Source organism: Ursus americanus, chromosome 26 (genome assembly GCF_024610735.1).
Source record: "Ursus americanus isolate L20-20 chromosome 26, mUrsAme1.1.p, whole genome shotgun sequence".
Lineage (NCBI taxonomy): Eukaryota > Metazoa > Chordata > Mammalia > Carnivora > Ursidae > Ursus > Ursus americanus.
Genome location: NC_142152.1, coordinates 45,224,470 through 45,251,703, shown reverse-complemented (window position 1 = coordinate 45,251,703; position 27,234 = coordinate 45,224,470). Strand labels below are relative to the sequence as shown.

The following is a 27,234-nucleotide window of genomic DNA, read 5'->3' as shown; positions in this document are numbered from 1 at the left end:
GTCATGCCCACTCAAAGGAGTCCGAAGAGCTGGGGCGGCTGGGGTCCCCGCAGAGGGACCAGAGACTACAGACCCCATAGCCCCTCCCTCTCCTGAAGGCCCAGAGGCCTCAGCCTCCAACCAGCCCCCTCCCCAGTCTCCTGCCAGCCCTCTGGACACAGACAAGTCCCCATCGCCAGCCCCAGCTGCACACAGGCCCTCTGAGTGGAGAAATGGACCAAGTCACACCCCCACACCGGTACCTGCACGCAGAAACCCCACTGCCCCACCTGTCCGTCCCCTCGCTGTCACCTCCCTCCTACACGCGGACCGGGCAGGCCTCTGACCGCACACTGTGGCCAGTGCCAAGCCTAGACCCACACCCCACCTCCAGCCGCATCCTGCCTGCCTACTGGTCACCCAGGCGGGGTCAACACCCTCTGCCCTGCTTTCTGCTCACCGCCGTTCCACCCTGATGGATCCCGGGACCCCCAGGGCTCACACGAGTCTCCCTTCAACCACACCAAGTCCTAGGGAAGCTCCAATATCGCCACGGACCACCAGCACCCACGTGGTCACTCGTGGCCTCCCACGGCCTGTCCTGTCACCCAGGCTACTCCCTAGCCCTTTCTCACTGTCACACCTGGACCAATGCATCCATGATGGACGTGGAGAGGCCTCCTACCCCCACCTGGCAGTCTCCTCCAAACCCTGGCCTCCCAAGTCCAAACCCTCCTTGTCATCCTCTCCCCAGGGACCAACACACACACCCACACCCACACGCACATGGCTAGAGTGTGGACTCTGTCTCCTCCCTCACTGCACCACACCCCAAACAGGCCACGGGCCCCATCCCAGGGCAGGAGGCTGAGGGGCCAGAGCCAGGCTCCAAGCCCACCCCTGCCGTCACCACGCCTCTGTGCAAGTCTCCGACAGCCCTAGGCCCCGTGTTCCAGCCGTGCTCACACACACACACACACACACACACACACACACACACACGTCCATGTGAAAAGCGGCACACACCTGGCCCACACTCCACGCACACAAGGTCGGAGGCACCCGGCTCCGACGCGCCACGCGGGAGCCCCAGGGCCCTGCACACGCCACACCCTCACTCATCAGCGTGGAAGCCCACTGTGCAGGGGACGGTGGGCCAGGGAGGAAGAGCCCGGGGACACCGGGGGCCCGGGATAGGGCCGGGGGCAGCTCTGGGCACCTCGGGCCTCCGCGAGGTCCGCACGGACCAGCCAGCCCCCCGGAGCACCCACGTCATGGATTCGCGGGGCTACCCCAGGTCCTGTGAGCTCGGCTACACAGCTGAGCCCCTCAGGGCTCCGGGCAGGCTGCAAATGCGTGTACACGTCACAGAGGTCCTCAGGCTGGCGGGAGTAACACTGAGTGGGGACGGGGCTGGGGGACGGGCCGGGGGCCACGGGCCGTGCAGGGACAGCAGAGCCGCTGGGCGGTCTGGGCCAGGGCTGCGGGTGGGGACCCACAGAGAGCGGGTCCCTGCCACACCTGCAGCCCCGCGGGGCATCGGACCCCGGCCACCAGGGCCGGATGCAGAGCGGGTGGGCTGGGCGGCTGGACTGGCCGGCCTGCCACTGCAGCCACCAGCAGGACGGCGGAGGCCAGGGCGTCATGATGCTCTCCCCTCCTCGGGGTGGGGGGCCAGGCCTGCCGTCCCCACCAGCCCGTGCGGAGGCTGCGCCGGGGCCGGCTGACCGGCCCGTGCCCGCAGAGCTGGAGCTCCAGGAGCTCTGTGCGGATGCCGCCGAGAGCACGGAGCTGGACGAGCTGTGGGCCAGCCTGCTGGTCTTCGTCATCCTCTTCCTGGTCAGCGTCAGCTATGGAGCCACCGCCAGCCTGTTCAAGGTGGGAGCCTGGAGGCCCGCGGCCAGGGCGGGGCAGGCCCGGAGGGAGGGAGCGCGCCCGAAGGAGCCGTCCTCACGCGCGTGCCCTGCCCCCAGGTGAGGTGGGTCCTGGCCGCCGTCCTGCAGGAGAAGCCCCAGGCCAGCCGAGACTACGCCAACGTCGTGCGGCCCGCAGACTAGGCCCGGGCACAGAGCAACGAGGCCCTGCTTTCCCCTCCCCGTGTCGCAGGCGGTCAGCTTGCCCGCCGTGGGAGGCGAGGCCACAGCCAACACACGCTGACCAGCACGCAGACACGCAGACGGCTCCAGCTCAGCTCCAAGGCCCCAGGCCCCACGGGCACCTGCCAATCACAGCCCCGACCCCAGCCCGCTCTGGGACAAGCCCCTCCCACGCAGTGACCTGAGCTGGGCACGGGTGCTGGCCCCTGGGCTCTCCCTGGTCCTGGGGGTCAGGGCTACTTCTGCTCTCACGGAACAGCCCCCAGAGCACAGGGAGGGGGAAGCCCATGGCCCGCCCACCACTCAGAGTCCAGAGCCAAACCGGGACTCACAGTCCAAGTCCAGTGCGGGACCTCGGCTCCCACACTGACTCCCACCTCCCCGGCACCGGGTCCAAGTGCCCTGCCCCTGCCCAGCCCCGGGCCCCTGCCCAGCCCTCCTGCCGGCCACTGGCAGCTCCCACCCTGCACAATGCCAGGACAGAGAAGAGCTGCTGGGGAGAAGCCACGGGACGGCTCGGGGCTGTGGCCAGGACTCCTGGGGTGGGAGGAGGGGTCTCCCAGCAGAAGGAGCTTCCCAGGGGTCCCGCCTCAGCCAGCAGCGCCCAACCCCATCCACCCTGGCCTCCCCTCTCACTCCGAGCTTGGCAGCCCTGTTGCCTTCCTTTTGAGTCCCTCAGTAAAGTTCCTTTTTACAAATCCCATGCCGCCCGAGCACGCTTTGGGAGAGGTATCCACCGACCTGTGGGGCTGGGGGGCGGGCCCCCCCAACGATGTGGACAAGCGTCCAGAGGGAAGGGAGCAGAAGGCCCAGGTGGCCAGCCGGCTGCTCCCTGCGACAGTCCCTTTGACACCCCCAGAGGCACCCAGCTCAGTCCCTTGCACCTGCTCTCCTGGTCTCCAGCCAAGACTCACCACCCTTTCCCACGCCGACATGAAAGGCACGGTCTCCCCTGGACACACCCAAAGCAGCTACTTCCGTGGTCAGCGCAGGAGGCCATAGGAACACAGCTGCACAAGCACCAAGCCCAGAGCCACCATGGGCCTCCAGGGACCGCCGGTCGTCCCCCCAGCTGTCCACCCCCTGAGCGCACACACACAGACCAAGCCTGGGCCCCCATCCCGCCAGCCAGCCTGGAGGTCCCCATGAGCTGAGCGAGACACGAAGCAAGAGCTGTCGGGGGCTGGCCACCGCCGTCCTCAAGAAGAGGCCTGAAGAGCCCAGAACGCAGGAGCCAAGGTGCGGGACAGACGGCCAGCTGGCCAGGCAGTGTTGGGCTTGAGGCTGCGCCCCTCTCAGAAGAAAGAGGTGGTTTCCCGGCCTGGAGACCCCGTCCCACTCGGGTCTCTGCAAAGTCCACTGGAAACGGGGAGACTATGTGAACACGCGTGATGAGAGGCAGGATTCCCTCATCTACCAAGAGTGCTCAGGACCCAAGACAAGGAAAGACGTGAGCAGCCCGGGGCGCCCTCTGGGCCCTGTCTGGGGCGCGTGAACTGTAGGTACCACGGCTCAGGGCCCGTGGCCACACGTCCAGCGCACAAATCCCCAGTCCTCTGGACGGGAGATTCCACACGTGGGGACGGCCCTCTGGAGACAGGCTCCATCCCTGACGCTTGTCACACAGACTCAGAGGCGGACTCGGTCCCGGACCAGGGAGGGAAGTGAGCGAGGCTAGCGTGCAGGCTGACGGGGGTCGGACCTTGGCCGCTGGCCTCCCACCCGGGGCACAACTCCCAGGACCCGGCAGCTCCGAGGCTCATTCCCAGACCTGGAGGGTTTGGTCTAAATAGAACATCAGGGAAGCAGGGGTGCGGGCTGAAAACAGGACGAGGCCACGGCACGGCCCCACCCGGCACTCATGCAGGGACACACGCCGTCTCAGGAAACCCACCCCACACTGATCAAATAAAGGAGATTTTCAGCTTTAAGGCCATTCTGGAGCACCCAGCCAGGCTCTACTCTAACTGGGACCAGAGTCACAGGGATGTGACCAGACCTCAGAGCAGGGGCTCCATCTCTGCCCCCAGCACACTCTGCATGTCAGCTTTGGCTGTGGACAACCTGCAGGAAACATCCAGATAAGTCCTCACAACGTCGGAGCCATGCAGCCTCGCACAGACGCAACAAGAGATGATCTGGAGCTTTCTGGAATGTCCTTGGTCACGAAGATCTGTACCTCCGATGGGAGAAACCCTGCCCTAAATGCTGCTGCCAGGGCCAGCGCGGGTCCCAGGGCTGTCCTCACTGGGCCTCCAGGAAAATGCTTCTCCTTCTCCCTTACAGTTTTTAAAAGGGGGTGCATGCTAGAACATGCCCTGTATTCTCCCCACGGGCTCTAGGGCCCATGAGAGCACAGCAAGGGGGGAGGAAAGTACCACGGACCTGGAACCTGGATAACGCCCAAAACTACACATAGATAGATAGAGAGATAGCTAGATGGAGAGAGATGGTTAGATGGATGGACTGATGGATGGTTGGATAGACAGATGATAGATAGATACAAATAGAAGATAGATAATACGTGGATGGATGGAGAGATGATAGATTATAGATAGATAGATAGATAGATAGATAGATAGATAGATGATAGAAGTATAGATAGATGGATGGATGGATGGACAGATGATAGATACGTAGCTAAATGGATAGATAGATACATGTATATAGATAGATGATAGATAGATGATGATGATAGATATATGATTGATAGAAAGATGATAGATAGATACAAATAGAAGATAGATAATACGTGGATGGATGGAGAGATGATAGATAGATGATAGATTAGATAGATAGATAGATAGATAGATAGATGATATAGATAGATAGATAGATAGATAGATAGATAGATAGATAGATAGATGATAGATGATAGAAATAATACAATTTTAAGGGAGTTTTGTTCATTTGGAGCTGACAAGACCCACACCCAATAGCAAGGTTCTCCGAACTCAGGCCTGGGTGCCTTCCTCCCATCTCCTGGACTGACGGTCCCCCAAGGGCAGAGCTGACTGTCTTCCTTCTTCGACTGGTGCCCCAGGTCAGGAGACCTGGCCCGTGGACCCCAGCACAAGGAAAACAAGGGCTCCCTCACACCGGCCCTGAGAGCCAGAGGCCGTTGCACATGGCAGAATGCATCTCCCACAAGCCTGGGAGGCCAGTGTGTCTGTCACTGGTCAGGAGGGCCAGCGGGGTCCTGGCACAAGGGGATCACAGCCTGAGAGCAGGCCGCAGGGTGGACACTGCCAGGGATGCTGCCTTCACGGTCCCTCCCAGCAGGAAGGGGCTCCCTTCTCAGGGTCCCACAGACCCACTTGCTTTCCTTCTGTTATGAACCCAGCACAGTGGGCTCAATGCTGACCCCAAAAGCTATGTCCACTGCCTAATCCCTGCAACCTGTGAATGCGACCTCCTTTGCAAAAGGGTGTTTGCCGATGTGATTGACGTTAAGGACCTTCAGGTGAGATGGTCCAGCCCCTAAATCTGATGGTAGGTGTCCTTACAAGAGGCTGGGGAGGAGAGACACAGACAGAGGAGAAGCCCCATGAAGATGGAGACACGGGAGGGAAGAGTGGGTACAGAAGCCCAGAGGTGACCCTGACCCGTGGAAGGTGCTGGGTCACGTTGGGCACAGACCCTGACCCGTGGAAGGTGCTGGGTCACACCGGGCACGGACCCTGACCCATGGAAGGCGCTGGGTCACGCTGGGCACGGACCCTGACCCGTGGAAGGTGCTGGGTCAATCTTAGAAGAATGCACGTCAGACCTCTTTCCTGAGTTCCAGCTATTTCCACTCGTTGCTGCAGGCAGGTGGGCGATACGATGACGTCATATCTCAGCCCAAACGACACCTCGTCTGCCCTGTGTTCCAGGCTTCGTGTGCCCATGACGCATGGGAGTGTCTGGGCTGAGGAGCAGTGAGGCTGAGGGAGAAGGCGGCCCACCACGTCTGCCCAACCACTGGGTGCTGCCCAAGCTGATTCTCATTCCTCCTGGTCCCTGGGGCGGTGACTGCTTTGGGGGTCCTGAGTGTTTTGGAGCCTCAGAGGGTGCAGAGCCCAGGGACTCACAGGCGGGCTGCAAGGCCGAGCTCCAGGGGCAGTCACCTGCAACACAGACAGGTGTTCACAAGGGTGTGCGGGGGTGTCCCTCACGGTGATGCTGCGGGGATCCCAGGTTTATAATAGTACCCCAGAGTTCCCTTGAGCTAGGCCACAGGGTGTCTGCACCCCCCTGGGCTCCCTTCCCTGCATCCGTCTCCTCCTCTCCCATGACCAGGCCGCCCGAGTCCACAGGGAAGAAGCATGCTTGGCAGAGACCTCCATTCACCCTGAAGCTTGTCGCCGCTCCCCTGGTGGTGTCCTTCCTGGGGGCAGACCATCGGCTCCCGGGCGTGCTTGAAGAAGTGAAGGATCAAATGGGCACAGACACCAGCTGGACCCACGCTGCCCCTGGGAGGGCAAGGCAGGGTCCGGGGGGCAGTCAACATGGTGCGGCTCGGGCACTGGCGGGAAAGCCCTGGGCTAGAAGCATGGGGCACGGGGGGCCCCTCAGCTGCCCCGCCCCCCTGGGCTCCAGGCTCCCAGACACCGGTACTGCCCCCCACCCACCCCAGCTGCCGGAGAGCTGGCCGAGGAAGGGCAGCCACTGGTCACGGCCAGACTGGAGCGGTTCCTCACCCTCACATCCTCACCTGTGGCCATAAGGTCCACTGAGGCCTGCTGGCTCGCCAGGGGGTCACTCTGGGTAAACCGTGTCCCTCCAGGCCCCACCCCTGCCAGCCGCCTCTCCATCCCCTCCTCCTAGAGCGTCTCTACCCCAGTGTCCCTGAGCCCCTCGCAGTGTCCACTTCAGCCTCTGCTTCCTTGCATCTCGTCCCCAGCCGGTCGCATGGAGCCATGACCTCCACCGGGGCACCCGCCTTGAACCCACATGGCCTCAGACCAGAGCCAGGCTCCCGGGGGTCGCACAGGCCAGGCCACATACACCTGGCCCCGCCACAGCCAGACCACAGACCAGACATGACGTGGAGGCGAGCAGCCACCACTGGTGGGACAGGAAGTGGGCGAGTGACCCCATCTGTGGGCCAGACGCAGTCATGCAAACCCTCCCAGCCCACCCCTCACAGCCTCAGCTGGCCTACAGCAGCAAATACCCCAGAGCAGGGCGGGGGGCTGCTGAGACCACAGAGCCACCATGCGGCCTACAGGAGGCCGTGGCCTCCATCCTCACGCCAATCCTCTGGGGAGGCAGGCCGGTGGACGTGCAGCACTGGGCCACCGGGCAAAGGGAGGCAGGCCTGGCCTCTCAGAGGTAATGGACCCCCGGGCAGTCTCGAGCAGGTGGGTCCCAATGTGGTTCAGACCTTATCTCCTCAGTCAGACCGTCTTGAACCCTGCTGGGCCCAAGAGGATGGAGAACAGGCACCACATCAGAGCCGAGGAAGGAAGGAAGATTCGCTGGGAGGCCATAGACATCACAGAACAGAAAACTAGAATGAGCACAATTACGGCTACTGTGGGCTATGCTAGACTGGGCTGAGCTGGGCTGAGCTGGGCTAGACTGGGCTGAGCTGGGCTGAGCTGGGCTAGACTGGGCTGAACTGGGCTGGGCTGGGCTGAACTGGGCTGAGCTGGGCTGAATTGGGCTGAGCTGGGCTGAATTGGGCTGGGCTGGGCTGAATTGGGCTGGGCTGGGCTGAGCTGGGCTGAGCTGGGCTGAACTGGGCTGAGCTGGGCTGAACTGGGCTGGGCTGGGCTGAGCTGGGCTGAGCTGGGCTGAGCTGGGCTGAACTGGGCTGAGCTGGGCTGAACTGAGCTGAGCCGGGCTGAGCTGGGCTGAGCTGGGCTGAGCTGGGCTGAACTGGGCTGAGCTGAGCTGAGCTGGGCTGAGCTGGGCTGAACTGGGCTGAGCTGAGCTGAGCTGAGCTGAACCGGGCTGAGCTGAGCTGAACTGGGCTGAGCTGAGCTGAGCTGAACTGGGCTGAGCTGGGCTGAACTGGGCTGAGCTGGGCTGAGCTGGGCTGAGCTGGGCTCAACTGTGCTGAGCTGAGTAGGGCTGAACTGGGCTGGGTTGAACTGGGCTGAGCTGAGCTGAACTGGGCTGAACTGGGCTGAGCTGGGCTGAACTGAGCTGAACTGGGCTGAGCTGGGCTGAACTGGGCTGAGCTGAGCTGAACTGGGCTGAGCTGAGCTGAGCTGAACTGGGCTGAGCTGGGCTGAACTGGGCTGAGCTGGGCTGAACTGGGCTGAGCTGAGCTGAGCTGGGCTGAGCTGGGCTGAGCTGGGCTGAACTGGGCTGAGCTGAGCTGAACTGGGCTGAGCTGAGCTGAGCTGAGCTGAACCGGGCTGAGCTGAGCTGAACTGGGCTGAGCTGAGCTGAGCTGAACTGGGCTGAGCTGGGCTGAACTGGGCTGAGCTGGGCTGAGCTGGGCTGAGCTGGGCTCAACTGTGCTGAGCTGAGTAGGGCTGAACTGGGCTGGGTTGAACTGGGCTGAGCTGAGCTGAACTGGGCTGAAATGGGCTGAGCTGGGCTGAACTGAGCTGAACTGGGCTGAGCTGGGCTGAACTGGGCTGAGCTGAGCTGAACTGGGCTGAGCTGAGCTGAGCTGAACTGGGCTGAGCTGGGCTGAACTGGGCTGAGCTGGGCTGAATTGGGCTGGGCTAGGCTGAGCTGAGCTAAGCTGGGCTGAGCCAGGCTGAACTGAGCTGAACTGAGCTGAACTGGGCTGAGCTGGGCTGAACTGGGCTGAGCTGAGCTGAACTGGGCTGAGCTGAGCTGAGCTGAACCGGGCTGAGCTGAGCTGAACTGGGCTGAGCTGAGCTGAGCTGAACTGGGCTGAGCTGAGCTGAACTGGGCTGGGTTGAACTGGGCTGAGCTGAGCTGAACTGGGCTGGGCTGAACTGGGCTGAGCTGGCTGAACTGGGGAACTAGGCTGAGTTGGGCTGAACTAGGCTGAACTGGACTAGGCTGGGCTGGGCTGAGCTAACCTGGGCTGAGGTGGGCTGAACTGGGGAACTAGGCTGAGCTGGGCTGAACTAGGCTGAACTGGGCTGAGCTGGGCTGAACTAGGCTGAACTGGGCTGAGCTGAGCTGAACTGGGCTGAGCTGAGCTGAGCTGAGCTGAACTGGGCTGAGCTGGGCTGAACTGGGCTGAGCTGAGCTGAACTGGGCTGGGCTGAGCTGAGCTGAACTGGGCTGAGCTGGGCTGAACTGGGCTGAGCTGGGCTGAGCTGTGCTGAGCTGGGCTCAACTGTGCTGAGCTGAGTAGGGCTGAACTGGGCTGGGCTGAACTGGGCTGAGCTCAGCTGAACTGGACTGAACTAGACTAGCTGGGCTGAATTGGGCTGAGCTGGGCTGAGCTGGGCAGTGCTGAGCTGGGGACTGGGGTGAGCTGACTGGCCTGAGCTAGGCTGAAACGAGCTGAGCTGGGGTGAACTGGGCTGGGCTGGGCTGGGCTGGGCTGAGCTAACCTGAGCTGAGCTGAGCTGGGCTGAACTGGGGAACTAGGCTGAGCTGGACTGAACTAGGCTGAACTGGGCTGAGCTGGGCTGAACTAGGCTGAACTGGGCTGAGCTGGGCTGAACTAGGCTGAACTGGGCTGAGCTGAGTAGGGCTGAACTGGGCTGGGTTGAACTGGGCTGAACTCCGCTAAACTGGACTGAACTGGGCTGAGCTGGGCTGGTCTGGGCTGGGCTGAGCTAACCTGGGCTGAGCTGGGCTGAACTGGGGAACTAGGCTGAGCTGGGCTGAACTAGGCTGAACTGGGCTGAGCTGGGCTGAACTAGGCTGAACTGGGCTGAGCTGGGCTGAACTGGGCTGAGCTGGGCTGAGCTGGGCAGGGCTGAGCTGGGGACTGGGGTGAGCTGACTGGCCTGAGCTAGGCTGAAACGAGCTGAGCTGGGGTGGACTGGGCTGGGCTGGGCTGGACTGGGCTGAATTGGGCTCAGGTGGGCTGGGCTGGGGTGGGCGGCTGGGGTGAGCTGACTGGCCTGAGCTGGGCTGAAACAGGCTGAGCTGGGGTGAACTGGGCTGGGCTGGGCTGGGCTGAACTGGGCTGAATTGGGCTCAGGTGGGCTGGGCTGGGCTGGGCTGGGCAGCTAGGCTGAAATGGTCTGAGCTGGGCTTGGCTGGGCTGGGCTGTAGTGGGCTAGTGACCGAGGTGAATGGGAAGGGGCAGGTTGGGTTTGTGACCCACCCCCGAGATCGAGTCTCCAGCCAGGCTGTTCCCTGTGTTCTAAGGGGTGCATGGGGGCATGCTACTTAGGCTGTACCCATGATGCTGTCTCTCCCCTCCCCTGTGCCCTGAAGGGAATTGGTCCTGTACACGTAGGTAGACGACACACTGTCTTTCTGGCTTTTCCATCAGGGACATCCTCTAACCGAGCTGGAATTGGGCCTCTGACCTCCAAAACCTCGTAGACCAGAGGTCAACTGTCGCTAACAGGGAAGCTGGGGGTGGGATTAGTGAGGGGTGAGTGGTTCAACCGGGAGCCTGACTGGGAAGTGGCAAGGGGGTCCCAGGAGGAGCGGGCTCTCTCCTCCCCTGTGCCACCCCCTGCACAGCCCAAGAGGCCGAGGCGCAGGCTCGCTTCAAGCTCTGTCCTGGCCTGTGCCCTCCCTCAGGGCCCACCTCTCATGAGCCCCAAAGCCCAGCAGAAAGTGTGTCTGTGCCCGCTGCACACGGGAAACTGAGGCCCCAGCAGCTCCTGCAGACTCAGCCAGTGCGTGGGAGGGCCACGTGCGCCCGGATCCTGTGTGGGAGTGGCTTGTGCCCGAGGCCTTCCCCGAGGAGCCTGTCCAGGTGGTCGTGCGAGAACCCTGAGGACCACGTTCAGAAACAGCACAGCTGGACTCAGGCATCTGGTTCTGACCCCAGCTTGGCACGTGAGCTGCGTGACCTTGGGGCACTCACTGGCCATCTCTGTGCAAGTCTCCTCCAGTGCACAGAAGAAACCAGCTCCGTGCCAGGCTTGTGAGGCTGCGTCAGGGGTCCGGGCCGCACTCGGGCCCCGGCCTCACAGAGCGTCCTGTGTTGCAGAGCCCAAAACCAGCCCCAGTGTCTTTCCGCTGGGCCTCTGCAGCGCTGCCGCAGCCGAGTACGTGGTCATCGCCTGCCTAGTGCAGGGGTTCTTCCCGCCGGAGCCCGTGAGCGTGACCTGGAGCCCCAGCAACGAGAATGCAACCGTCAGGAACTTCCCTCCCGTGAAGGCCGAGGCGGGGGCCTCGTACACCATGAGCAGCCAGCTGACCCTGCCGGCCAACCAGTGCCCTGACGACTCGGTCCTGAAGTGCCAAGTGCAGCACTCTTCCAACACCCTCCCACCTGTGTCTGTGCCCTGCAAAGGTCAGAGGGCAGGCTGGGGAGGGTGGCGGGGCCACCACCTTCTCTCTCTGACCGGCCACCTGGGACCGTCCCTGAGGGCGCTCCACTGGGACGAGGGTGGGCTGCCGAGATGGGGCCCCCAGGAAGGAGCCGCGGGTCGGAGGGCAGGCGGGCAGAGGGCCCCACTGATCTGCTCCAATCTCTCTCTCAGTTCCAGATCCGTGTCCGGTTGTTCCCCCCTGTAAGTGTCCCTCGTGCGACCAGCCCCGCCTGTCACTACGCCAGCCCGCACTCGAGGATCTGCTTCTGGGCTCCAACGCCAGCCTCACGTGCACACTGAGTGGCCTGAAAGACCCCACGGGAGCCTCCTTCACCTGGAAGCCCTCAGGCGGGAAGGACGCCATCCAGAGGAGCCCTGAGCAAGACTCCTGCGGCTGCTACAGCGTAACCAGTGTGCTGCCGGGCTGTGCGGAGCAGTGGAACCGTGGGGACACCTTCTCCTGCGCGGCCACCCACCCTGAGTCCAAGAGCTCATTAACCGCCACCATCAAGAAACCCACAGGTGAGCACAGACCCTGCCCGGAGCCATAAGTTTCTGAGGCGGCTCCTGAGGCCGCCTCCTCCCTCTCCCCCTGGGCTTGGGGGCTCCCACCCACAGCTCACAAAGGGAAACTGAGGCCCCGCCCAGATCCCTGACAGGCTCTCTGCCCTCCAGGAAACACCTTCCGGCCCCAGGTCCACCTGCTCCCGCCGCCGTCGGAGGAGCTGGCCCTCAACGAGCTGGTGTCCCTGACGTGCCTTGTGAGGGGCTTCAGCCCCGAGGACGTGCTGATCCGCTGGCTGCAGGGCACCCAGGAGCTGCCCCCAGAGAAGTACGTGACCTGGAAGCCCCTGAAGGAGCCCGGCCAGAGCGTCCCCACCTTCTCCGTGACCAGCGTGCTGCGGGTAGACGCCGAGGCCTGGAAGCAGGGAGACAAGTTCTCCTGCATGGTGGGCCATGAGGCCCTGTCCCTGTCCTTCACCCAGAAGACCATCGACCGCCTGGCGGGTAAACCCACCCACGTCAATGTGTCTGTGGTCATGGCAGAGGTGGACGGCGTCTGCTACTGAAACGCCCGCCCGCCCCTCCCTGAATAAACTGCATGTTCGCCCGGAGCAGCCCCGTGCTTCCATGAGGCCACTGTCTGTCCATACTCGGGGTCTGTGGCACACTGAGGCGGGGGGGGCCCGAGGAGGAAAGGGCATCTGCTTCCCCGACCCTTTTGGGCCTCACTCGCCTGGCCCAGCCTTCACACCGTGGGCTCGTGTGCGTGTGAGTGTGTGAGCATTAGTGTGAGCGCGTGGTCCATGGCAGGCAAGCCGCGAGCAAACTCTGGGATTGACCATCAGCGAGGGGCACAGCAGGGGGTCCTGAGAGCAGGGGCGCCAGCAAAGCCCTCCGTGGGCAGGGACGTGGTTGCTTGTATCTCAGAAAATGCCTCTAGGGGCAGCCATGAGGGACCCGAGGGAGGCAGGGGAGCAGGGGCCGGTGTCCCTGTCAGGGGTCATGGCAGGAATGGGGGGGAGGGCAGGATTCCAGGAGGGCCCACCCCGCCCTCGGTGGGTGCAGCGCACACAGTTGTGGGACGGCTCCACCGGTGCACTAGACAAGGGAGCCAGCCTGCTCCACACTGTTCTGCACACACGGTCTCCCCCATGCTCGTGCTCGCGTGCCCGCCAGGTGCAGGGAGTGCCCGGCCCAGACCCAGACCCAGCCCCAGCCAGATTGCCCAGGCCCTTCCCTGTGTGCCCCGCTGGGCACAGCTCAGGGCCCAATTCCACAGACCCCACCCAGGCAGCCCCTGCCCCCTGCCTGACCCCAGACTCAGGTCTCCCACCCCTCCCTGAGCCCAAGGATGGTCCAAACCATAGATGGGGAGACAGGCTGGGGAGAGGTCAGCAGACACAGCCCCCACCCAGGGCCCCTCTACAGCTCCTACTGGAGGCTTCTGGCAGAAAGGGAGGTTTGGGGAGACGGAGCATAGACGCAGAACCGTGGCCACCGTGGGGCAGCTGGCAGCACAGTTCCCACAAGGGGGCAGCGGGGCCCCTGCTCTTGTCTCAGACACCTTCTGGCTTCCCCAGGGGACCTGGCCTTCTGGCTTCCTCCCTCTGCTCCCAAGACCAAAGTGAGGTGGGGACCCCTACCCGCATGCCCACTGCTTGCCTCTCAAGGGTCCAGTCTCCACAGGACAATAGGGGAAGCAACAGGTAAATTGGGGGGAGTGCTGCCATAGAGAAGGTACTCCAGCCAGCAAGGGAGCCAGCACCTGGCCCATAGAAAGAGTATTCTAGAGAGATGGGGAGGGGAGGAAGGGTCCATAGATGGGTGGGCAGCACATGGACAGATCATAAGACACATAACAGATGGAAGCATGGATGGATGGATGGATGGATGGATGGATGGATGGATAGATGGATGGATGGATGGATGGATGGATAGATGGGTGGATAGATGGATGGACGGGTGATACATGGATAGATGGACGGATGGATGGATGGATGGGTGGATAGATGGATGGATGGATGGATGGATGGATGGACGGATGGGTGGATAGATGGATGGACGGGTGATACATGGATAGATGGACGGATGGATGGATGGATGGATGGATGGATGGACGGACAGATAGATGGGTGGACAGATGGACAGATGGGTGGATGGATGGATGGACGGATGGATGAATGGATGGACAGATGGACAAACAGATGGACGGATGGATGGATGATTGGATGTGTCAGCATATGACAAGTGGGTCCAAATCCCATTTAACATAGAAGGTCTGGGGCCTGGGATTCTGGAAACAGCCTGTGGCCTTCACCTGGGTCTCCCTCATGCTCCTTGTAGTTCATCAGCCACATTCCCTGGAAAGGCAGCATGCCCGTCCAGCCCTTGGCACACTGAACCCCAGTCGCAGATTTAGATGTCAACCTGGAGCACCCTCAGGGTCCATGTCTGGTCCTCTCTGACCACAGCCAGGGTCCAGACCAAGGCCAAGCAAGAGCAAGGGCTTGGTGAGGGCTGGCTGAGCATGTCCATGGGGCTGGGGCCCAGGAGTCCTTGGGCTTGGGCTCTATTTAGAGCAGCAAAGCCAGTGCCCAGGCCTCTCTCCCTAAGGTTCTGCCAGGACTCCTTTAAACATGGGTGTCCTTTGGGGATCTGTCATCTCATCCTCCCTGAGGCAGACTCAGACCTGAAAAATGGCACCCCCGTTGCCCCTGTCCCGACCCTGAGGGTGTGTGGGAGGGGAAGGCATTGGCTCGGCCCCCACCCACACAGGCATGGGTCTGGCAGACCCACAGTGTCTTGCAGATTGCCAGGAGCCACGTCCCTGGCTGGTGCTGGACCTGCCACAGGAGGACCTGGAGGAAGACACCCCAGGAGCCAGCCTGTGGCCCACCACCGTCACCCTGCTCACCCTCTTCCTACTGAGTCTCTTCTACAGTACAGCACTGACGGTGACAAGTGTGCGGGGCCCAGCCGACAGCAGAGAGGGCCCCCAGTACTGAGCAGAGGCCAGCCAGGCACAGGTAGGGGTGAGGAGGCAGACCCCTGGGCTGGCTGGGGCAGGGATTTCGGCCACCAGAGCATCTGCCTGCTCCCCACCCCTGGGCATCTGACTTTCCAAGGAGGTAGTCCCCCCTCGTAGACGCTGTGAATACAGGCAGTCCTGGGGGCAGAGCTGAAATGTCCCCCAGCAGGATCTGGGAGTTAGCAACCTTAGGGGCAGTCACTGCAGGGTTCAATCCATCTCCCCTGAGGCAGGCAGGGTTGGGGACAAGGCCCAGGAGCTCCCCTGGGCCCTGACCCCACTGTGTTTGCAGGGAGGAGTCCGGAGGAGCCTTCTGGAACCCCAGCTGGACGCCAGAGCTCAGCCCTGCTGAGAAGCTGCCCACCCACCCCACACACAGGCCCTGCTGGTGCAATAAAGTGATACCAAAGACAAAAGTTCTCAGAGTCTGAGTGAGAGGAAGGGAAAGGAGAGGGACAGAGGCTTGGGAGAGGGGAACACTGGCCTCATGGCCCAAAGGGAGGCCCCCTTCACCTAGAGCCCACCTGATCTGGTCTTGCATAAGGCACAGACACGGGACAAGAGCCATCCTTCACCAGGGATAGTATGAAGCAAGACCACTCCCAAGCACTGTACCTAGGACCCTGGTCCTGGTCACTGGGCCCTGATCCTGACCACTGAGCCCTGGTTCTGGTCACTGAGCCCTGGTCCTGACCACTGGGCCCTGTTCCTGGTAACTGAGCCCTGGTCCTGGTCACTGAGCCCTGGTCCTGATCACTGGGTTCTGATCCTGGTCACTGAGCCCTGGTCCTGATCACTGAGCCCTGGTCCTGACCACTGGGCCCTGGTCCTGGTCATTGTGAACCTGGTCCTGATCACTGAGCCCTGGTCCTGGTCACTGAGTGCTGGTCCTGGTCACTGAGCCCTGATCCTGACCACTGGGCCCTGATCCTGGTAGCCGAGCCCTGGTCCTGGTCACTGAGCCCTGGTCCTGGTCACTGAGCCCTGGTTCTGGTCATTGTGAACCTGGTCCTGATCACTGAGCCCTGGTCCTGGTCACTGAGCCCTGATCCTGACCACTGGGCCCTGATCCTGGTAGCTGAGCCCTGGTTCTGGTCACTGAGCCCTGGTCCTGGTCACTGAGCCCTGGTTCTGGTCATTGTGAACCTGGTCCTGATCACTGAGCCCTGGTCCTGGTCACTGAGCCCTGATCCTGACCACTGGGCCCTGATCCTGGTAGCTGAGCCCTGGTCCTGGTCACTGAGCCCTGGTCCTGGTAGCTGAGCCCTGATTCTGGTCGCTGAGCCCTGGTCCTGGTCACTAACCTCTGGTCCTGGTCACTGAGCCCTGATTCTGGTCACTGAACCCTGGTTCTGGTCACTGAGCCCTGATTCTGGTCACTGAACCCTGGTTCTGGTCACTGGGCCCTGGTTCTGGTCACTGAGACCTGATTCTGGTCACTGAACCCTGGTTCTGGTCACTGAAACCTGGTACTGATCACTGAGCTCTGGTCCTCATCACTGGGCCCTGGTTCTGATCACTGAGCTCTGGTCTTGGTCACTGAGCCCTGATTCTGGTCACTGAGCCCTGGTTCTGGTCACTGAGCCCTGATTCTGGTCACTGAACCCTGGTTCTGGTCACTGAAACCTGGTACTGATCACTGAGCTCTGGTCCTCATCACTGGGCCCTGGTTCTGGTCACTTAGCTCTGGTCCTGGTTACTGAGCCCTAGTCCTTGTGAATGAGCCCTGGTTCTTATCACTGGGCTCTGGTTCTGGTCACTGAGCTCTGGTCCTGGTTACTGAGCCCTAGTCCTCATGAATGAGCCCTGGTTCTTATCACTGGGCCTGGGCCTGGTCACTGAGCCCTGGTCCTGATCAATGGGTGCTGGTCTGATCACTGAGCCCTAGTCCTGATCAATGGGTGCTGGTCCCAGTCACTCTCCCCTGGTCCTGGTCACTAATCCCAATTCCTGGTCACTGAGCCCTTGTCCTAAAAACTGGGTCTTAGTGTTCAGTACAGGGTGTAGTCCTGACCCAATGCCCATTTATTCTGAATAGGAGCCCTTGTTCACGGCCTGCATCACACTTAGATCTGGAGTCCTGTCCCCATGCTTTGGGTCCTTAGTCCTGACCCTCATCAGAAGTGACCACATGAAGGAGAGGGAGCCTCCCGGGAGGCCCAAGACCCTCCTGGCCTGGGCACTGGATGGAGAATGAGGTGCTGACCCCCACGTCTGGTTTCACCATTTCCACGGCCCAGAGGGGCATATAGGTGCAGACTTGAGGAAAAGACAATCGGCCCAAGTCCAGGGCCCAGGGGGACATGAGCCAGACCCCCAGTTCATGAGGGTCACCCATACGGAGGTTGTTACCAGGGGAGAGGGCTCAGGTGCAGGGGTGGGGACAGGGGTAGAGGCGATGGTGTTTGCGTTCTCTTGTTTTTCTCTTTCTTCTCAGGCTTCACCTGCTGAACACCCAAAATAGCCTTGGGGAGGCTGAGTCATTGTGAGCGCGGCCTGGCCCAGGTGTCCCCACCCGAGACCGCTGTTCCCAGAATCAGACCCGAAAACCGAGACCTGGCCAGATGGGCCTGGGGCCTGGGCGGCGGGCTGGAGCCCAGAGGGCAATGTGGTGGCAGGAAGGTTCCCAAAGACTGCAGAACGCCCCAGCCCCCACCTCACGTGGGCCCCCATCAGCCAGGGTCAGCCAGGGTCCGTCCACGGTCAGCTGGGATCACCTTGGATAGCCAACATCAGTCTGGGATCAGCCAGGGTGCACCAGGGTCAGGCCTTAGAGAGGCCAAGTTCAGCCAGAATTAGACGAAAGTCATCCTAGGTCGCCAGTGTCAGCAGGGTCCACCAGGGTCAGCCCAGATTCAGCCAAGGTCGCGCTAGGATCTGGGCAGATCATTCTGACATCCACGGCATTCAGGCCAGGTCAGTGGGGCTCTCACAGCCACAGGACTCATCAGCATGCGGCCCCCACGGGCTGTGAGGTTTGTGCCCACAGAGCAGCCAGGTTGGCTGGGACCCTGGCATTACAGCCTGGCACTGACCTCTGCTGGTCCTGCACCCACGCACCCTTCCCTCTCTCCCACCAAGGGCAGATGGTGGGCACAGCACACAGCCTGGGCTGTGGACCAGGACAGGCACACTCTCCATGAGGCTCACGGCAAGACCCACATCCCACACCTGGGGACGCTGAGGGTCCAGGAAGGAAGGGAATGGGAGAGACAGAGACAGAAAGGGAGAGAGACGCAGAGATGGGAAAGGAGAAAGGACTGGAGAGCCACAAAGGAAAGGTCAAGGACCAGGACACACAGACAGAGGGGCAGGGCCGGGTACAGGCCCCGGGGCAAGCCCCTCCCGCAAGCACCAGCCCACCCATGTACACTCACACACCCGCGCCCTGCTATGCGTGCACTCACGGACGTGCCTCTGAACACACTGACCTCCTCACTCTCAAGCTCCCACACTCCTGTCCACACACGTGGGCATCCAGACACGCACATGCATACAGCCACACTCCCACCCACCCTCCAGCTCCAGGCCCTGGGGGCTCAGGGGGTCCCTCGCTCAGGCCTGGCCACTCCCTATAGGGCTGAGCAGCACACCCAGGTGTCTGGGGCCCAGCCTCACCACTCACGAGACCTGCACCCTCGTCCAGCCTTGGCGTCCCATCTGTGAGGTGGGCACATGCCCTCTGCGCAGGGAAGGCCCCCCCCCCCCCCCGGCCAAACGGTGCAGGAGCTCGTGGGCAGAGGTCAGCCAGCAGCGGGGAGCAGCCGAGCAAGCCCTGGGACAGAGCCAGGGGGCTGTGTGCAGGTGGGGACAGAACAGCTTGGGGACCCCAGTGCCCCTCGGGGGTCCGGCCCCCACGGCCGCTGGGATGCCCACCCAGCCCCGTGCGCTCTGCACGGTCACTGCCGGCCTGAGCAGGCCCTGGAGCCTTGGGAAGAACCCCGCAGGCCTGCCTGAGTCCCCAGCAGGGGGCTGGGAAGAGGGGGCCCCCGAGGCAGGGGAGGCACTGGGACTCCAGCTGCGAGGCTCAGGCCTGGGGCCAGTGCAGGTTTCCCCACAAGGAGCTGACAGCCAGGGCCGTGGGCCTGCTGCCCTTCTGGCCGGTGCCTGGGGGACAACCAGAGAGCAGGACGACCACACAGCACAGCCTGAGGACAGGGATGGACGCTGGGAGGTCATCAGGCCAGAGGGACGGGGTGACTCCCAGAGTGCTGGGGGCCCTGGCAGGGCCATGTGTGGGGTCGGTGTCCGTGGGAGGGGTCCAGGAGCAGCCCAGAGTGGCCAGGCTGGGTGGGGAATGGGGGCAGAGGAGCAGTGAGGCGGGGGCCTCTGGGGGAGGCTGACCTTGCTGGCAGGGAGCTCAGGCCCAGAGGGGCTGCCACGTGGGGAATAGCCCTGGAGCGCGGGTGGGGGCAGGGGCATCGTGGGCAGCGGTTGGGGGTCCGGTGGACTGCAGGGGCGCGGGGCGGGGGCCAGACCGGGAGGGAGTGTGGAGGTCAGCGGGGGTTTGGACTGCTCAGAATGGGTGTTTCAGACGTGCCCCAAGAAGAGCAAGCTGGTGGTGGCGGGGGCAGGGGCGAGGGTCAGTGGCATGGATTGAGGTCACGGGGATGAGCGCCCAGCGCGGGAGTGTTCTCACGGGCACGGTGATGGCGGAGTGGGGCATGGGTGCCGCCTGCACTCCCCAAGGGGAGCGTGAGTCCTGTGCAGACCTGGGTGGACTTGTGCCGTCACCCTGTCCCGCACCTGACACCAGCGGGACGTGGTGTGTCAGCTCGGCTCCGTAGGAAGTAGAGCCTGCCCCAGCCCAGGTCCCACCACCTCGCATGTCAGAGTCCCTGCAGCCCCTCCTCTCCTCCTCCGCACCTTTGGAGGCCCATCCGAAAACCCTTGCTGAGGAGGGCGCGTGGCGGGGGGCTAAGGGTCAGGGCACGCCCGGGCTCACACCCTGCCCGCAGCCCCAGACGCCCCAGAGCTCACCTGCGAACCCTCCGCGTGTGCCTCTAAATCCCGGGGCCTTTGCAGGCAGCCAAGCTGTGCTGTGCTCACTGCTCCCAGTGGCGACCCCTGACTTCCCGGTGTCCCCCAGGCCCACTCACATTCCCCCTCCGTCCGGATGGAGTCCGGTGGCCGCCCCCCTCCCACCCACCACATGCACGTCGTGTCCCCTGTCCTTGGCGGTCCCACCCGGACCCTCGCCCTGGTCCCCTGTCCCTGCCCTGCCGTTCCGGGGGTGGGTCTGGGCACGGGGGCAGCCCCGGCTCCTTGGACCCTCCATCCCATGTGGTGAAACCCCAGCTCTCTCTCGAGCTCACAGAGCTGCAGGTTTGGGCATGGTGGCCACTGGCCATCGCTGCCCCGCCGTGCCCCAGACTGGCCCACCGGGTGGGTCGGCATCAGGAGACTCTAGAGTCCCCCGTCAGGACCACTGGCCTCGGACACTGTCACCAAGGGCCACACGACGCCTTGGGGCGTGACCCTGCTGTGACCCCATCCCTTGGCTGCCATGTGCAGCAGGGACCCGGGGTCCAGGCAGAGGCAGGGACACCCTTTCATTGAGGGTCGGGGGTGGGGTCTCCCACTTCATTCCCTCTCTGTGTGTTAGCCAGGAGCCCTCCAGAAGAAGTTCCCTCGTCTGCTTTCTAGCTGGTGGTTGTGGAGCCCAGATCCTTCTGGAAGGCGCGCTCTGAGCCGCTGGGATAAGGCTGCCTTCCCCCCACTCGTGTTTTCACAACAAGGAATCAGGTCCCAAGTGTCAAGGGTTACTTTTGGAACATGAACGCCATGGTGCCCCCCTTCAAGCCAGCCCTCTGGCCTCCCTGCCTTCCCATCGCCCGCACTGGGCACGGCCCTGCGTCTGGACCAGCGACAACTGCTGCTGGGGGAGCCGCGCCGGCCGGGGTCCCACAGACCCGAGTGCTGAGGCGGTGCCTGAGGACCCCCACCTCCTCACACCCTCGCTGGTCACGCGCCCCACCCTCACTCTGCCTGGGAGCCCCAGAGGGCAAGCCGGGGTCTCACGGCTGCTCCCTCTGACTGCCCTGCCCCCTGAGGGTGCCACATCCTGGCTGGCCACGGGCGTGCAGCGAGGCCACGGCTTAGCGTGGCCTGGTCCCAGCCCAAGTCGGCCTCTGAGGCCCTGGGCTGAGCCGGCACGACTGTGCGGGGCTGGGGCTGCACCGTCAGGGTCTCCGGTCCCCACACCAGGCTCCGACACTGCGCCCACCCCTGCCACCCCACCCCCACCCAAGACAGGTGTCAGGGCTCCAGCCTCCGTGTCTCCCCGAGTTACTCATTTTGGGCAAAGTTGGCCCTGAAGGGGACATGCAAATGGCTGTTTGTTCCACACTGAAAAACATCTTTCTCACCCGCGGGGGCTGTTTCCAGAAATAGCTTGCACCCATCCCCACCTGCAGCCCCAGCCACCGCCCCACAGCACGGCCAGGTTAGCCCCGGCCTCAGGGTTCGGGGCAGCCCTCCACCCCTCCCAGCTGGCAGAGGCCCACCTTGGGTTACTGACACAGTAACTGCCCTGCAAATGGTGCCTTTAGTGAGTTAAGATGGTTCTCAGCGTGTCTCCTCTCTGTGACCAGGGTCCCCAGGGAGGCGCCCCGGAGGCCAGACTGGGGTGCTCCAAGCTCCAGTGTGGGTGGGGTGTAGAGGGAGCAAGAGGGGGTGAGGAGAAGGTGTGCTGAGGACAAGCCCAGGGGCCCTGTGCCCCGTGCACCGGCCACCCCATCAGCTTGGTAGTCCTCACGCTACACACCAAGAGAGGGAGGCTCGGCAGGGCCACGGAGCTGGCCTGAGGTCACGTGGGGATGGGCACCAGGGCCCCCGAGCCTGTGGGCCCATGGGTGTCCACAGCACCTAGCCCGGGTCAGCCTGTTGTCCCTGCCTGGGCCTGTCCTCGTCCCCATCCCACCTGTCCACACCCTGCCTGCATCTGAACCTCTGGCTCTGCCTCTTCCTTGCCCATGTCTCTCTCTGTCTTCCCCTCTACCTCTCACCCCTTCTCTCTCTGCCTCTGTCTCTCTGTCTCTTTGTCTCTGCCTCTCTCTGTCTCTCTTTCCCTGTGTCCTTCTCTATATGTCTGTCTCTCCCTATCTGTGTCTTTCTGCTTCTGTCTCCCTCTTTCTCTGTCTGTCTCTTTCTATCTCTCTGTCTCTGTCTTTCTGTCTCTCTCTGCACATCTGTCTCTCTCCAGTGGTGTCTCTTCATGTCTCAAACTGATGAGTGGGGGGAAGGCAGCCTTATCCCAGCGGCTCAGAGCGCGCCTTCCAGAAGGATCTGGGCTCCACAACCACCAGCTAGAAAGCAGACGAGGGAACTTCTTCTGGAGGGCTCAGCAGACGAGGGAACTTCTTCTGGAGGGCTCCTGGCTAACACACAGAGAGGGAATGAAGTGGGAGACCCCACCCCCGACCCTCAATGAAAGGGTGTCCCTGCCTCTGCCTGGACCCCGGGTCCCTGCTGCACATGGCAGCCAAGGGATGGGGTCACAGCAGGGTCACGCCCCAAGGCGTCGTGTGGCCCTTGGTGACAGTGTCCGAGGCCAGTGGTCCTGACGGGGGACTCTAGAGTCTCCTGATGCCGACCCACCCGGTGGGCCAGTCTGGGGCACGGCGGGGCAGCGATGGCCAGTGGCCACCATGCCCAAACCTGCAGCTCCGTGAGCTCGAGAGAGAGCTGGGGTTTCACCACATGGGATGGAGGGTCCAAGGAGCCGGGGCTGCCCCCGTGCCCAGACCCACCCCCGGAACGGCAGGGCAGGGACAGGGGACCAGGGCGAGGGTCCGGGTGGGACCGCCAAGGACAGGGGACACGACGTGCATGTGGTGGGTGGGAGGGGGGCGGCCACCGGACTCCATCCGGACGGAGGGGGAATGTGAGTGGGCCTGGGGGACACCGGGAAGTCAGGGGTCGCCACTGGGAGCAGTGAGCACAGCACAGCTTGGCTGCCTGCAAAGGCCCCGGGATTTAGAGGCACACGCGGAGGGTTCGCAGGTGAGCTCTGGGGCGTCTGGGGCTGCGGGCAGGGTGTGAGCCCGGGCATGCCCTGACCCTTAGCCCCCCGCCACGCGCCCTCCTCAGCAAGGGTTTTCGGATGGGCCTCCAAAGGTGCGGAGGAGGAGAGGAGGGGCTGCAGGGACTCTGACATGCGAGGTGGTGGGACCTGGGCTGGGGCAGGCTCTACTTCCTACGGAGCCGAGCTGACACACCACGTCCCGCTGGTGTCAGGTGCGGGACAGGGTGACGGCACAAGTCCACCCAGGTCTGCACAGGACTCACGCTCCCCTTGGGGAGTGCAGGCGGCACCCATGCCCCACTCCGCCATCACCGTGCCCGTGAGAACACTCCCGCGCTGGGCGCTCATCCCCGTGACCTCAATCCATGCCACTGACCCTCGCCCCTGCCCCCGCCACCACCAGCTTGCTCTTCTTGGGGCACGTCTGAAACACCCATTCTGAGCAGTCCAAACCCCCGCTGACCTCCACACTCCCTCCCGGTCTGGCCCCCGCCCCGCGCCCCTGCAGTCCACCGGACCCCCAACCGCTGCCCACGATGCCCCTGCCCCCACCCGCGCTCCAGGGCTATTCCCCACGTGGCAGCCCCTCTGGGCCTGAGCTCCCTGCCAGCAAGGTCAGCCTCCCCCAGAGGCCCCCGCCTCACTGCTCCTCTGCCCCCATTCCCCACCCAGCCTGGCCACTCTGGGCTGCTCCTGGACCCCTCCCACGGACACCGACCCCACACATGGCCCTGCCAGGGCCCCCAGCACTCTGGGAGTCACCCCGTCCCTCTGGCCTGATGACCTCCCAGCGTCCATCCCTGTCCTCAGGCTGTGCTGTGTGGTCGTCCTGCTCTCTGGTTGTCCCCCAGGCACCGGCCAGAAGGGCAGCAGGCCCACGGCCCTGGCTGTCAGCTCCTTGTGGGGAAACCTGCACTGGCCCCAGGCCTGAGCCTCGCAGCTGGAGTCCCAGTGCCTCCCCTGCCTCGGGGGCCCCCTCTTCCCAGCCCCCTGCTGGGGACTCAGGCAGGCCTGCGGGGTTCTTCCCAAGGCTCCAGGGCCTGCTCAGGCCGGCAGTGACCGTGCAGAGCGCACGGGGCTGGGTGGGCATCCCAGCGGCCGTGGGGGCCGGACCCCCGAGGGGCACTGGGGTCCCCAAGCTGCTCTGTCCGCACCTGCACACAGCCCCCTGGCTCTGTCCCAGGGCTTGCTCGGCTGCTCCCCGCTGCTGGCTGACCTCTGCCCACGAGCTCCTGCACCGTTTGGCCGGGGGGGGGGGGGCCTTCCCTGCGCAGAGGGCATGTGCCCACCTCACAGATGGGACGCCAAGGCTGGACGAGGGTGCAGGTCTCGTGAGTGGTGAGGCTGGGCCCCAGACACCTGGGTGTGCTGCTCAGCCCTATAGGGAGTGGCCAGGCCTGAGCGAGGGACCCCCTGAGCCCCCAGGGCCTGGAGCTGGAGGGTGGGTGGGGGCTGAGTGTCTCTGCATGTTTCGTGTGGTGTGTACGGGGAGTGGGTTCCAAGTATCCATCTCTGTGTAGGTCTGGGCCACCTGACCTGAGCCAGGCTCCCCCAGGAGGCTGAATCACAGGGCCCCCCACCCTACCCTTTCCACTCACCCTGCCCCCCAGGGCTCCACAGCTGACCGAGTGCCTCTGTCCCTGCCTGGCTATGGCCCTGACCACCAGCCCAGCCCTGTCACTGCCCACGGGGCTTGGGGGGCACAGGGAGAACCAGGACGACCCAGGGTTGTCCCGGAGGCAGTGTGGTGATGAGCCAGCCTGGAGAGTGAGAGGGGCGCCCACCGCCGGCTTGTGCACACACTCACTGCACACATCTTGCACACCCTCCACACCGCAAGCCCCTGTGTATATCTGTGCACACGCACGCATGCCCACGGGCCCTGCTCGCCCCACTCTCGGCACACACACTCGTGTGCTCACTGCACACTCGCGCTCACACGAGCAGCACTGTGGAGCTGAGGTCCGTCCCTGGGGCAGGAAGTCTGCCTGAGTGGGCACAGTGGCCCCCCTGGGTCTCCGTGGTCAGAGACGAGGTCAGAGCTGTGCGGCCACGGCAAGAGGCCAGCTCTTGTCACCCTCACCTCAAGGACACCCAGGAGGCCGGTGCAGCAAGTGTGTGCACATGCACGGGCTATGAGTGTGCAGCTGGGACCTGCCTGCCACTGAGGCTCACTTTCCTTCTGTCCCTCAGCCCAGGGACACAGTGCTTCTGGAAGGTTTTGGGTGGCAGGGCCCTGGGCCACACCCAGGACGGGCACCTTGGCCCCTAGGGCCTCCCCACCAAAGACACAACCCAGGCCTGGGCTCCACTTGCTGCCCAGAGTGGAGACACACACCCTGGGGCCTCACCAGGACCCTCACTGCCCTCCCCGTGGAGGCTGGATGCAGGACTCCCCTCCCCCCAGCCCAGTCTGAAAAACATGACCCCGTGGGCACTGGTGCGGCTCCCGACCACACCCTACATGGGCACAAACATACACTTGCAAATATTTCTAAAAACACCAAGGTCAGGAACCGCAGAGCAGGTGGGGGCCGGGATGGAAAGCCCCACTGGCCCCTGAGACTGAAACAGCCCGGCCAGAACCCTGCAGCATTTGCATTGGGGAGGGGGGGAGGCTGGTGCCAGCTGGCTGCTAGTTGGGACGATTCCTGACCACTGTCCCCCTGCCCTGGCCATCCCCCCAGGGGACCAGGTCCAGAGTGGCCAGGCCCCCGGGGTGCCTCCCAGAGGACTGTCTGCTGGAAGGGGCCTCCCTTTGCTGGGGGCGGGAGGGGACAAAGCCCCTGGCCCATAGCCAGTTTCCACCCACCCCTCAGCTCCAACCTGCACGGCCCCTCACAGTCCATCCTGCCCCCAACCTTTGTCCCCGCTGTGCCCAGAATACGGGCTGCCCCCTCCATGGCCAATGTGTGTGCCTTCAGGAGGCAGCCCCTTGCTGAGGGCACCCCTCCCACCCCGGCCCAGAGACCCTCAGGGCCTGCCCCAGCTGGCCACCCTGGATGCAGGCCTGCCCTTGCCCCAAGTGGGCTGTGGAGGCCCCGTGAGCTGCACACACAGAGCTGCCCCTGGTGCCAGCACCCCTGCCTGAGAGCCTTGGAGGACCGGCACGGGCATGACAACCGTGCTGAGGGACACCCTGCGGAGGCCCAGCTCCAGGACGTGGGCTCCCAGTGTCCTGACTGGGCGGGCCGGTCCCCACCTCGGCCACCTAGAACAGGGGTCTCTGCCTGCACCCACCTCCCCATCCAGGCCAGAACCCTCCACAGAAGACCTAAACTTGACCCAGGTCTCCGGGAGGGTGTCCAACTGTGGCCTAGATGACGGGGGTCAGTGTGGTGGCCCTTCCACATAGTCTCCCACACACGTAGCCACACAGAATCACACAGCCACATGGACAGACACACAGACACACACACACACACAGGGCAGAGACACACTCTTAGAGACACACTCTTAGAGACAAACACACGCATATGTACACAGGCTTCCACACACAGAGGTGCCCACTGACCAGACACACGGACACAGACACACACAGACACCTCCCAGCCACTTGACCACACTCGGAGACACACTCAGTCACAGCCACGTGCACAAGCACACATGAACATACACTCAGACACACACAGGTACCAGAGGCTCACAGAGCGGCAGTCACATAGCCTGCCACGGCCACGAGTCCTACAGGCTCCCACAAACACACCACAGTCACACAGGTGCACAGGCTCACAGTCACACACAGACACACAGACACACACAGGCTCACAGGGTCACACACAGTCCCACAGACACACGCAGCTCACACGGTAACACACGGACACACAGACACGCACAGGTTCACACGGTTACACACACACACAGGGGCTCACACAGTCACACACAGACACACAGACACACACAGGCTCACACGCTCACACACAGTCCCACAGACACACAGGCTCACACGCTCACACACAGACACACAGACACACGCAGGCTCACAGGGTCACACACAGTCCCACAGACACACGCAGCTCACACGGTAACACACAGACACACAGACACGCACAGGTTCACACGGTTACACACAGACACACAGGGGCTCACACAGTCACACACAGACACACAGACACACACAGGCTCACACGCTCACACACAGTCCCACAGACACACAGGCTCACACGCTCACACACAGACACACAGACACACGCAGGCTCACATGGTCACACACAGACACAGACACACAGGCTC

The 27,234-nt window shown here is 63.2% G+C and overlaps 1 gene segment (V, D, J or C); it reads left to right on the top strand.

Annotated features, from left to right (window-relative positions):
- The window catches only part of LOC123793498 (Ig alpha-1 chain C region-like), a 159,256-nt gene extending 146,698 nt beyond the window's left edge, over positions 1 to 12,558 (top strand). The window contains 3 exon segments of the C gene segment in view: positions 11,119 to 11,424; positions 11,615 to 11,965; positions 12,119 to 12,558. Of these exon segments, the coding sequence occupies positions 11,119 to 11,424; positions 11,615 to 11,965; positions 12,119 to 12,513 (1,052 nt within the window).
- Positions 12,559 to 27,234: the final 14,676 nt, after the last annotated feature.